This window comes from Microcebus murinus, chromosome 11 (assembly GCF_040939455.1).
Source record: "Microcebus murinus isolate Inina chromosome 11, M.murinus_Inina_mat1.0, whole genome shotgun sequence".
NCBI classification, from domain to species: domain Eukaryota; kingdom Metazoa; phylum Chordata; class Mammalia; order Primates; family Cheirogaleidae; genus Microcebus; species Microcebus murinus.
Genome location: NC_134114.1, coordinates 46,269,700 through 46,282,892, shown reverse-complemented (window position 1 = coordinate 46,282,892; position 13,193 = coordinate 46,269,700). Strand labels below are relative to the sequence as shown.

Here is a 13,193-nt window from a genome sequence, read left to right as displayed (position 1 = left end):
TTTGGAATATTTTGAAAAATTATGCTATAGCCTTTCATTTTCTCAGACCAGAAAATAGTAACAAATGAAAAAACACTCCTGGCAACATATAGTATTGTTCTCTCTCTTTGCTATTTTAGAAAAAAAAAAGATAAAATGTAGTATTGAAGAAAAAATTAATGGGACAGAAACTAAATATTTTCAGATAGAGTACATTTAAGATTATATTATAAAAGCTATAAATTACATATAATCTTGTATTATATACAATTTACCTTTAAAATACTTTAGCAAACCAGAAATGCAGAAGAATATATATTTTAAGTGATAACATAATGTGGTAGCATTACTAATTATAATACCAATTATAATACATACCATATTGTATTACAAAAATAATGGTCATCTTCAAAAAATAGCAGTAACTATTACTTCTCAACAAAACCTAGATATTAATATTATAATATAACCTTAGTAAAGTTAATACATGTATGCAGAGTAACATTTTGCTAATAAAAACCATTTCATTGCCAGCATAGTTATGAAGTTTTTCTATAACACATTATTTTTGAGTGAATAAAATCTTAAGCTGCTTTAATTGTGACACAAGCCTGATCCCAGTAAAGGTAAACAATAAATTTTAAACTGTTCAGTTTGCAAGTTTTTGATATCAAATAAATCTACAGATATTAAAACATTTTCATATCATCTTATTGAATTTAATGAATACTCTAAGAGCTGCCGAAATTTATAAACATACATCTCATTTAATATTCATTTGTTTTAAGCCATAATACATAAGCCCAGTACTTCATATGCACTACAAAAATGAAAGATGTAGTTACAGTTATGGCATGGTAAATTATGGTAGTAGCTCCACCAGCTGGCAAAAAAGGTCTGAAACTTTCAAGCATATCAGATCATTAACATATTCCTCATGTTACCAAAGGGAAGAAATTGGGACTGTCCTGCATCTCTTCTCCAGATAACTTGTTATCTTTCATTTTGGAACAACTTTTCCTTTGCCAGGACTATGTTGATAGGTATTTTAACCCACTTTCTTCTTTTTTACAGATTTTTTTAAATGTAATAATTTTACAGATGATAAAACAGGCAAATAAACTTACTGCCTTGGATACAATATTGAAGTACTAAAAACACTTTGTGGTCTCCCAAATCCCATGGCATTTTCCCCAGAGTGCTGTTGTTCTAAGCATATTGGTTAAAATCTAATTTGTGTAATTACTTGCAGATATCTTAAATTTGCACTGTATTTTCAATTAAATTTGCATTTGCTATCCAAAACAAATAGACAATTACCATGTGCTATTAAACTATCAATACATTATGCCAGAGTTAACTTCATTTCTGTGTTAGACAAATAACTGTTCATCTCTTTTATAGCATTGCATTCCTTCTGATTAATTCATTTTTGATAATAATTCAGATATGTTACAGCCTGGAAGTCAGAGAATAAAAACAGGATCTTTTAAAATTCCTTTGTATTCTGATCCCACAATTCTGTTCTGCCTTATATTCACAAGCCCTATCAGCTTCTAGAGCAGTGTATCTTATCCTTGACACTTTGGATGCACATTGGAATCACTCAGGGAGCTTTAAATAATACTGATGTTTGAGACCCATCTCCCAAGATTCTGAATTAACTCGTCTGGGATATGATCGGGGCATTAGGATTTATTCGAAGTCATAAGTGTGAAAGAATAGAAACTAATACCTGGAACTGTTTTGCTTTAAAAAACAAAACCAAACCTTAAGTCTTCTCTTCCCTCATGTAAAAAAAAAAAAAAAAAAAAAAAAAAAAAAAATTCTTTCTCATCTGTCAAAGTGAATTGAGGAATTCTCCAAGATTAGATGAAAAATTCTTTTTCATAATAATGGTCTTATTGTGTAGTAGCTCTGTTTGGAAGCCCAATTATCGAAATTCTGGATTAAGATTATGAATGCTGATGGTTATCTCTCCTGGAAGTTCTTTACCTTTTTATTAGTATTATCCAGCTAACTGCTCATTTGATTGATTGAAAAGAGTCAATGAATTTACATTTTACTTTCCCTAAGGAATCAATGATTACAAAAGGTACTTTCCTAGAAGCTATTTTATGTCATTTTGAAAAATATTTTAACTGTACAAATATGATCATACTTCACAGAAAAAAATTTCTTCCATAACTTCAGGATTTTTTTGGTTCTAAAATTTATAAGATTTATATATATTCAATATAACTGCTTATAAATAATAGTGGGCTTTTGGTCAGTAATATGAATAATGTTAGATAATTAACCAATCCTTAACTATGCAAAGAAAAGCAAATTATTTATAAAGTGTTCCTTTTTGTGTCTGCAATGACAGGTGTTATGAGTGTTATTGGTTGGAAGTGGCCCAGCCTTTAAAGAGAAATCCTAGCTTTCAAATCATTTTTTATATATCTGAATGTTGTAGCAAATTTCATTAAGACATTTCTTAGACTATAGACTGCATATCTTCAATCCATCTTTAATACATTTTAAATTAATTTATTTAATGAACATCTGCCCATTTATTTTTCTCCTATATTAATGTTTGGGTTATTATTCAATGCTCTCGTTGCTTTCCTAACTTGGAAGAATCCAGGAGGCACATAAACTCAGGTTGATAATCTTCTATGATGATGGGGGATAGAAGCCCCTTAGAGGACTACAAACTGAGGCTGTAAGCTATATCTTACAATTTGTATTATCTAGATTCTGGTGAATAGTTCACTAGCCAAACGAGAAAGAAAACATTGTTTTCATTAGTATAGGCAATCACAATTACCCCCAATACAAGGCTTATTAGTAAGCTGGTTTGAAAAAAATCAGGGGCTTCCTAGTTCCCTTCTCTCGTCTACATCTTGGGATCCACATACAGAGTAAGAGGTGGAACTAAGCCTACAGATGAACTCTCAGTTTGTTTATTCAATGAACTCAGGTGCATGGATGGATAAAGGAGCAGAACTCAGAAAAGTATGGCAGGTTTGTATCATGCAACCTGAAACAGCCAAAATAGAATGAGAATAGCGGATTGACTAAAAGAGGCCCTTTTGAATTTAGAGGAAGGAAGTGCAAGGGCATCCACCGTGCTTCAGTATAGCAAGTGCAAGAAGTAGGAGGGAAAAGAGTAGGCAATGCCACTCCAAAGCACTGACTTTGAACACAAAGACCCAAGTTACTAATATATTCACAATAACATGAGCCCCAACCTTTGAGATTAGCCACTACTCTTCCCTGGTGAAGGATCTCCTAGATCCTTATGGTGTATGTGTGTTTCTTTTTTTCTACCAGTTCTTGAGAGAGATGTGTTGAAACCTCCAACTGTGATTGTGGATTTATATCTATTTCTACTTTTAATTCTGCCAAATTCTGCTTTATATATTTTGAAACAGTTTTTAAGTTGCATGCAAATTCATGGTTTATTTTCCTGTTGAATTGCCCTTTTTATTACCATGAAATATTCCTTTTCATCTCTAGTAATTTCTGTTCACTTAAAGTCTAATTTTTTTAGATTAACATAGCCATATCTGCTTGCTTTTGATTACTGATTGCATGATATATAATTTTCTACACTTTTAACCTTTTTGTGCCTTTATATTTAAACATTGTCTCTTTTAAACAGCATGCAGTCAGTTCTTGTTTTCTTTTTTAATCTATCTGCTAATATTTTAACATGAATGTTTAGGATATTTACATTTATTTGATTTTTATTTTCCTAACCCCTTGCATATCTCATAATTTTTTACTGTATAAGAAATCCATGTAGAAAGAAGTTGATATTTCCCTCCAGAGAGGGTGGGACCTTTCTTTTGTCAGAAAGACAGCATGAGAGGTTCATCACTTCAATCCAATAATTAACATGCAGGGTTCAGTCTGAAGTTAGGTTGCAGCTTTCATTAGACTCAGTCAACCTCTGATTTCAAATGTCTAAAGTGCATGACCTATGTTGTGTTTATTGGAGTCTCATTCCTTTAATCAGACTTTATCTCCAAAAACATTATGGAGTTCATTATGGCACTGCAGGAAATTTTCAGTGTTTTAGTGTATTCTATTTTTCAGGTCTGGACTCCTCCTTTGAGCATGGTCCTCTGGGTTTTTTGCATAGCAGTTTAGGTCTCTAGCTCCTCTGATTTGAAAGTTCTGCTTCTCAGCTGTTATAGATGAAGCTCTTTAGCCTTTCATTCTACATAAGTTTAAAATATAGGAAGTGTTTTAAGGAGGATTCTTACTGTGTGTTTGCTGTAGGTCCCTCCCTATAGTATAATTTGACTCCTAAACTCTGTGAGACTGTAAGAGATTTCATTCTGCCTTTTTGAGTCAACTATTTAGCCTTTGGTACTGCCACAGCTCTTAGCGAATGTCTCATGTGGAAAACTGGCCATATGTTTGGACTCCTCTTCCAATCTGACATGTTGGTCCATGTGGTTATCAAAACCTCTGCTGATTTGTCTTCCCCTTTGTAAAGTTCTCTGCCTATGGCAAGACTGATCCTCAAATAATTCCCAGACTAAGAAAATACTCCCAGTGAAGCAAATAGCTGGCAACATTAGCTTTCCTAGGGGGCTCTCAGAATACTAGAATTCTAATTCACCTAGTCTTCTGAGCTGCTCCACTTGCTTTCTAGCCTTTGTTCATCAACGTTTCAAAAAATTCAGTTTCCAGTATCAGAGTCATCTTGTTACATATTTGAATACTCGATGCCATTTATTCTGAAGGGTAGTTAGGAAAAACATTAGTTTGGGGACAAAGTAATAAAACTGTGAGCTCAGAGACAAGGTCAGGACTACATGGTCACCCTTTCCCACTAAGATAATATTTTTCCTGTGCTAATTTCAGTGGTCAGTGGATTTTTAATGCACATGCATATGTATGCATTTATGTTTCAAATGCAAGTGTTTTAAAATGAAGGCAGCTTTCTTACCAACGCCCAACTTCATTTGGAATTAGTAAGTACGTTTTATAAATGTGAAACAATGAAAAGGATGGAATTTTTAGAGTGTGTGTGGATATGAGAGAGACAGAGAGAAGGGAGAGTGGAGGGATAGGGAGAGAGAGGAGCAAGATTGAGAAAATAAAACACTGCTCGTAACTTTTAAAATAACAGGTATGAAGCAATGATATTTGAACAAACTATATAACTTGTAATTTATTTGAATCATAAACTTAATGTAGAAGCAAAATGCTTTTGAAATAAATTTTAAACTCCTTAGTAAACCCTATAACAAAAACATAACCTGATTCGGCCAAAAGAAAAAGAAAAAGAAACCTCAGAATTTGTAGGCCCTTTCAAAATACCTTGTGAACAAAATTGTGGCCATTTCAGAGGAATGTAAAGGATAATGCACCTTTCTGCTAAAAGGCAGCATCAAGTCTATAGCACATTTTAAAATTTCTGACTTACTTTAAACTTTCTGGGAGGGCAAATTTCTGGGACATATTCCAACTCATGTTGTTTGAGCATGTACCATTTTGTTTTCTATTAGAGACAAACATTGTTTTCCATCTGGATATTCTTTGATTTATAATGAGCATGTTTAAACTTGCAGAATCAATTTAACACCTTCAGCCAAACTAATGACCAAATAAAAATATCCCCCAGGCTTCATGAGAAATGAATGTGTTTAGTTATAGCCAGCAATATTAAGACATGGAATTTTAAAAGCTTTTGAAAAATTATTTAACTTGAGTATATTTTTAAAAAATTCAACAATGTGAACTCTTTTTTTCAAAAACATTTTAGGAAAACCTCTTAGTTTCCTTGTGTATGTATATGTGTGTGTGTGTGTGTGTGTGTGTGTGTGTGTGTGTGTGTGTGTGTGTGTGATTAAATCATGTCAAATGGATACTGATAAAATAAACTGAGGATGCAATGCCTGGAAATGGTAAGTATTTCAGGGAAAGGAAATATCACTGACAGAGTCATCAGGGCATCTAGTACTTGATAAGAAATATCTATCTCACATTTATCAATATTTCCATTCCTTTTCATATTACCCATTTTATGTATATTTAATATGACATATATATTTGTAAGAAGAAAAAAATTAAAACATCTGTTCACTCATCAATATATTCAAGATACTATTTCATAAAATGAAAAGGAATGAGTCTATTATAGGTAAGTGGGAGAAAGTTTTATGGCTGAGTTCAAGAAGAGTTTATACAAGCTTCATTGGTTAGAAAAATCTATAACTATGTTAAGATTTTTTTGTGTGTGGAAAGAAACACTAATTTTGTGAAGCCAAAGGTATCTACAGAAATGTCTATTCTTTCTCATAAGATCCCCCTTCCCACCTTATCTCAGTCTACCAACTATATAAAATTAAGCTGAGAAGTAAATTTCTTAGGGAACCTATTAACCTAGCATAGGTGGCATCTTCTATTGCATAGTGTGGTATCACTATAGGAATCACAGAGGCTAATTTTTCAATATGATCCTGATTTTGTACAATTTTATTTTAATCAAGATGATTCCATCAGTATGCAATTAAATATGGCTTATTATGAAAAATAATTAGAAATCAAGAATAACAAAAATACATGCGATGAAAGGGAAATTTATGGCCTTAATAATTTAAAGAAAGTAAAAAGGATAAAAATTAATGACTTAGAAAGTCATCTTAATATGGTATAAAAATAACAGAGGAGATCCAAAGAGAATAACAGTAAGGATTTAATAAAGAGCAGAAACTAATGATATAGAAAATAAAGATATAACACAATAAAGTCAATTCCAAAAATTGTCAATTTAAAAGGAATAATAACATTGACAAATACCTGGCAATATCATGGGCAAAAATCAAAACAAAGCATGACTAAATAATATTAAAAATACAAAGAGAGCATAACTATAGATACAGGAGAGATTAAAAGATATTAAAATATTATAAACAACTTATGCCAACAAATTTGAAAACTAAAAAAACCAAATTCTTAGAAAAAAGATATATAAATTGATGTAAAAAGAAACTGACAAAGAATAGTGTGAAAATACAATCTTAATCATAAATGTAGATGTAAAATTCTGAAAAAAATATTAGCAAACTAAATGTAACAGTGCATAAAAATGATCAAGCTGAGTTTCCAGGGATAGAGCATAAAACATTAGAAAAATTGATTATAATCTATTCAATGCATTAACAAATCGAGGAAGTAAAGCCATATGACAATTCAAGAAATGCTGAAAAACATTCACAAAATTTAAACTCAATTCAAGAAAAACTACAGGTATTAGCAAATTAGGAACAGATGAGAACTTTCTTAAAACTTGATGAAAGGTAACTACCAAAAACACAGAGCAGCAATTATACTCAAATATTAAAAGCATTCCTTTAAAAATCAGGGATGCTGATACCACTTTTTATGTTCAAAATCAAACAGAAGTCCTAGCTCAGAATGTCTGGCAAGTAAAGTGAAAAAAGCATATGCATTAGATTGAAAGATGCAAAACTGTCCTTATTTAAGATAATAATACAATTGTCTTTATTGAAAGCCACCCAAACCCTATAAATAATTAGATTCAATAAGATAACTTACTAAGGTGGTTAAATATGAAATAATATTTCTTTGCAACAACAGGAAATAACATAAAAACTCAGACTATATAATAAATACTCAGAAAAGTAGGCTAATATTTGAAAATAGACATATGTGAATCCTCTGTAATACAATATAAGGGGTATAGTCTATATAAAGACCTAAATATGAAAGGTAAAACTGTAAAATAGATATTTAAAAAAATCTAAGTGAGAACCTTTGTGACCTGGGTAGGGAAGAACTTAAACAATAATTCAAAACATAAATGATGAAGCAAAAAGTGGATTTAATTATATCAAAGTTAAGGATTTCTTACAATGAAGGACACCATGACAAACAATATGCAGATGATAAAATGGGCTAAAAAAGTTATAATCTCTAAAGCTGACAACGGATTAAGAAATGCTCAAAAATCAATACGGGCAGACAGCCCCTTAGAAAAATGAGCACACTAGTTACAAAAGAGGCATCCAAAAGGTTAATAAGCATTTAAAGGTATTTTAAACTATTAGCAATCAGTAAATGCAAATTAAAATAATAATAAGGGTTTCTAATTCCCTTTCGCTGCCAACACAAGTTGTTTCCCATAGGTATCTAAACTGGTCATCTGGGAGAACTGTTGACGCTACTCAGTCAAGTCAAATATACTCATACTCTATGATCCAGACATTCTATTCCTAAGTTTATACACCAAATAGATATTCACAGTTCACCCTAGGATTCATTACAGTGTTATTTGTTGTGGCAGGAAGTTGGAGATATTCTGTGATAGCGAATAGATAGTGAATAGATGTGGTAAATGCACACCTTATAAGAGCATTAATTATATAGAAGGCACAGATTAGAGGTACACATAACCACTTGGATGGATCTAAAAGCCTAATGCCTAGGTTAAAAAGATAAGAAACAATGCAATATATTATATAACACAATTTCCATAAATTAAAAACATGCACAGAAAACAATATGTGTTCCATAGAACACAAACAAAAAGATACACATTAAATAAGCCCAATATAGGCCGGGCGCGGTGGCTCACGCCTGTAATCCTAGCTCTTGGGAGGCCGAGGCGGGCGAATTGCTCAAGGTCAGGAGTTCAAAACCAGCCTGAGCAAGAGCGAGACCCCGTCTCTACTATAAATAGAAAGAAATTAATTGGCCAACTGATATATATATAAAAAAAATTAGCCGGGCATGGTGGCGCATGCCTGTAGTCCCAGCTACTCGGGAGGCTGAGGCAGAAGGATCGCTCGAGCCCAGGAGTTTGAGGTTGCTGTGAGCTAGGCTGATGCCACGGCACTCACTCTAGCCTGGACAACAAAGCGAGACTCTGTCTCAAAAAAAAAAAAAAAAAGCCCAATATAATGGTTGGTTATGGGATGAGAGGGGAGTGGAAAGTATGATATGGGGATAAAAAGAAAAATGAGTGTAGCAGTGATGATATGCCATAAATTAAGAAATATGACTAGCATAATTTTCTGCACTGAAGATTCAAAAAGAGAGGACAGAGTGCCAAGTACATATGAATAAAACCAATCGACATGTATAAGACATGTATAAAGAATTATAGAACTTTATTGTAAGACATCAAATAAGATCTAAATAAAGAGATAAACCACATTAAGGGGTAGGAAAAGCAATTACTATAAGGTATCAATACTCCCAAAATTGGTTTATACATTTAACATGCTCTCATTTCCCTAATACAACATGGTTTTTCATGCAACTGGACAAGATGATTCTAAAATTCATATAGAAGAGCAAAGGCCCAAAAAGTAGCCAAGGCACTACTACAGCAAAACAAGTTGGAAAAGGGATGTTAAGACTTATTATAAAGCTTTGGTAACTGAGACAAGTATGGTATTGGCATAGGAATAGACAACAGACCAAAATGGAATGGGAGACCTCAGAATTAGACCCACACATGTGGAGATTTAAATATGACAGATTAGCATTATTTAGTGCGGGGGAAATGATTGTTTTTGGTAAGTGATGGTAGAAAAAAACTCCAAAGAAATTGTATCTTTACCTATAATGTAGCAAAAAATAAACCAATAAGAAACAACTATAACAACATAAATTAATTCCCAAGACCTTTAAAACTATTTGAAAAATACATAAAAAAATATCTTTATGATCCTGGGAATAGAGAAGACTTTCTTAAACAAGACAGGTCACACCAGAAAGACCAAGAAATTGAAAAAAAAAAAATTCATTAAAAGATATCATAAAATAAAAAGACCAACCATAAACTTGAAGACAGCTGCCATTCATATAATTAACAGGAAAAGGAGTCACCAGAAAATATTTTTAAAACTCTGAAAAAATAATACAATCAATAGAAAAATGGACAAAATTTATAAACAGGTATTTCGCAGATGAAGAAACTCAGTCCAGTACACATATAAAGCTATGTTCAATACTCATTAGCAATCACAGTAATGGAAATTCAAACCCCAATGAGATAGGATTTATACCTATTAGGCTAGCAAAATCTAAAAGATTGAAAATACCAAATGTTATGGTAGACAAAGCTGGTGATATATCAGCCATTTAGGAAAAGAGTTTGGTTTACTTAATCAGGTTAAAGATGTGTTTTCTTATAACTCAGCAAGTTTCTATTGGCATTTATTCTAGAACTTTTATGTTCCTGAGACATGACAAGAATGTTTATAACAAAAAAATTGGACAACTCAATTGTTTACCAACAAGAGAATGGATAAATTGGGTTGGAGTATGTTCGTGTAACTGAGTGTACTAGTAAAAATAAATGAATATGGCTATGCATATTGAAATGAATGAATTTGAGAAGCATAATATTGAATGACAAAGCAAAGCAAAATATACACATTGCTACCATTGCAGAAGTTCAAAAACAAAAATAAGTATACATATTCATACCTGAACAAAGAAATTATGAATATAAAATTAAGGGGAAGCAGAGTGTAAACAAAGAAGAAATACAGAAGGTGCTTCAATAAGACCGGTAATTGAGGAGTCCAGTGCCTGATTAGAATCCTCATGTGATTGACCACAGGCAATTACAAAAGCTTCACCTGGCAGGACTCACTCATGGGAGAAAGCTGCCTTCCCCACACCAGACTTAGTGCACAGCCAACGCATTACAGTCTCTGAGGGGGGTTGCAGTTAGGTTCTCAGGCTCCCCTGGCTGTAGACACTCTTTCACGTGTTTACATTCCTAGCCCTCATTCCCAGTTACCTTTATCTTCAGGCACTTCTGCCAAAGCCTTCTTACAGGGGCTGGAAGGAGACACCTCATAGGCATTTTTTCCCACTCTGACTCAGTACTTTTCCATTTCTAGCCCTTCTTCCTTGTCATTCCCCCTGACCTCAGGATCCAAAGAACTTGTGGAGCCTTTTGTTTGGGGCTTTCTCAACAGTGAAAGAAACCCCACCTCTGCCTGGCTCCACTTGGCTCTGGAAATGGTGCACCATATCATGAGAGAAATGGAACAGGGACATCAGCATTTCGTTTGGCTTTAGACTCGTGCTTATACTATTACAGTAAGTGATTAAAGACTTTTTCATTTTTGGTTTTTTGAATAGGCTACTCGGGATACCTGACAGCTCAGCTTAGCTCCTGATATATGAAAGAAAGAGATAGCTTGATCTTTCTTAAGTTGAGTGATATAATAATGTTAATTTGAACCTCCTCCATAAACATGTATTAAAAAAATGAAGTTCTGTGGAACAACTATAGGGAAGACGAATAAGACAAAATCACAAAGAACTAGCTGTTTAAACTATAGCTTCTATACTACCTCAGAATACAGAAAGACAAAGGGAATGTAGGGTTATCATGAATGTATTCCATTCTTTTAAAAATTTGGGTATAAGGTTGAAAGTAGGATACAAGGGAATCTTTTTTTTTTTTTCAGCATAATACAAGGGAATCTTTTAAAAACCATAATTCAAATTATAAACTTTCTCTCCTTTGGTATGAAATACTTTAAGACTGGTTTTCTTATATTTGATTTCATATTATTTCTTGGGCTAAATGTGATATATTTAAAGCCTATCTATACCAAATCTCTAGATAATGAATTTTTACAATTACTAACCACTATAAAGTAGTATGTACTTATTTAATGTCCTTCAACTACTTTCTTCATTCAAACCACTGTGCAAAGCTATATTGGTCCTTAAATTACTGTCTTCAAACTTAAGAGAGATTTCATTTACCAATTTATTTTTTGCCTCAACTGCACAGGCTCTGCTTCTCTCTCCTTTGGTCTAGGTCATTGTCATATTGATCTTGTTGATCATCTTACATAGAAGTTCCTCCTGTTCGCCGAAGATCATAGTTCGTCATATCTGAACTTTTCCTACCAGGCCCCATAACATCATAAGTGGTAAATACTAAAGCTGCAGGGTAGCTCAAGCTCTGACAAACCATGATTTTATAAAAGATGAAATTTATGTCCATGTTGTATGGTCATATGGTAACAAATTCTCAAGGCTAAAACAGGTATTAGAGATTGCCTTGCTCTTATTCCTTATATCTATATAGTGTAAGTAGTTATAATTTAGAATGTGCTTTTTACATTAGCTCATTTGATTTTTATAAATATATTAATTAGATGGGACAAATATAGTTATTCTCATTTTATAGAGCAAAACACAGAAACGAGAGATTTCTATGACATCCCTGAAGTCATATTGATACCTACACCTAAACCCCAAATTTGTACTCCTAGACCACTGCACACCTCTGAGCCAAGGCTCTCTAACTTTCTACTTATCCTAAACTGTGGAACAAGTATAAAACATTAAAACTAAATAAATTTAGCTTATGATAATGAATTATTAACAATCTTTATGAAGAGTACTAATGCTTTTGTCAAATCCGATACTTTTGAGATACATTTTCATTATCTACATATTAAACATTATTGATGGCAAGTTAAAGTCAACTTAGTCACTGGTTTATCTCCCATTTGCTTTTATTGTATAGTCTTCATTTTCTTCATCTGTAGCTTTCAGGATAGAGATACTTAGTAAAATCCTTACTTAAGATTGATCAATACAGAAATATGTTTCCACTATCATTTCTAAGCCATGCAGAAACTACCTTTAAGAAGAGACCTTGGACAAAGTTACTAGACTTTTTAAAAATACTAGTTTTCTTACCTCCAAAAAGATGGAATGCCTTTCTGCAGCTTGGTAGAGGCCATTTTGCACAGCTGGATTTATGGAAGCTTTGTTTTATTTTCAAATATTCTTTAGTAAAGAATGTTTTTGTGGCATTGTTCAGCTCTAGAGTAAAGCAAAAGAAAATAGTATTTTTAATGATTAATTTGAGTAAAATGGCAAGAACATGACAAATGATTGCTGCAGTATTTTGATAATAAATTCATATCTCTTTAAATCGGTGAAGACAAAAGTGGATTCAATATTTTTTTTAAATTCAAGCCTATACAACTCCCCCAAATTCACATTTGATGCAATACTGATATGCCTACACATAGAACATACATCTATTGAGTTAACTATTATGTCAGGCACTATGCCATACAAGGAATACACATGAGGCATCATGCCTGCCCTCAAACTGTAGACTAAAAGATGGGAATAAACTAGTAGACAAAAAAGGGGAATAATGTGTTATAGGTGTAGCAAAAGAATAGCTA

At 32.8% G+C, this 13,193-nt stretch overlaps 1 protein-coding gene across 1 annotated transcript in view; it reads right to left on the bottom strand.

The window, feature by feature from the left end:
- Window positions 1-13,193, bottom strand: part of RNF180 (ring finger protein 180) — a 126,685-nt gene that overhangs the window by 20,740 nt on the left and 92,752 nt on the right. Inside the window, exon 6 of the mRNA XM_012784053.3 lies at window positions 12,694-12,819. Coding sequence (XP_012639507.2) covers window positions 12,694-12,819 — 126 coding nt within the window. The remainder of the gene's footprint in view (window positions 1-12,693; window positions 12,820-13,193) is intronic.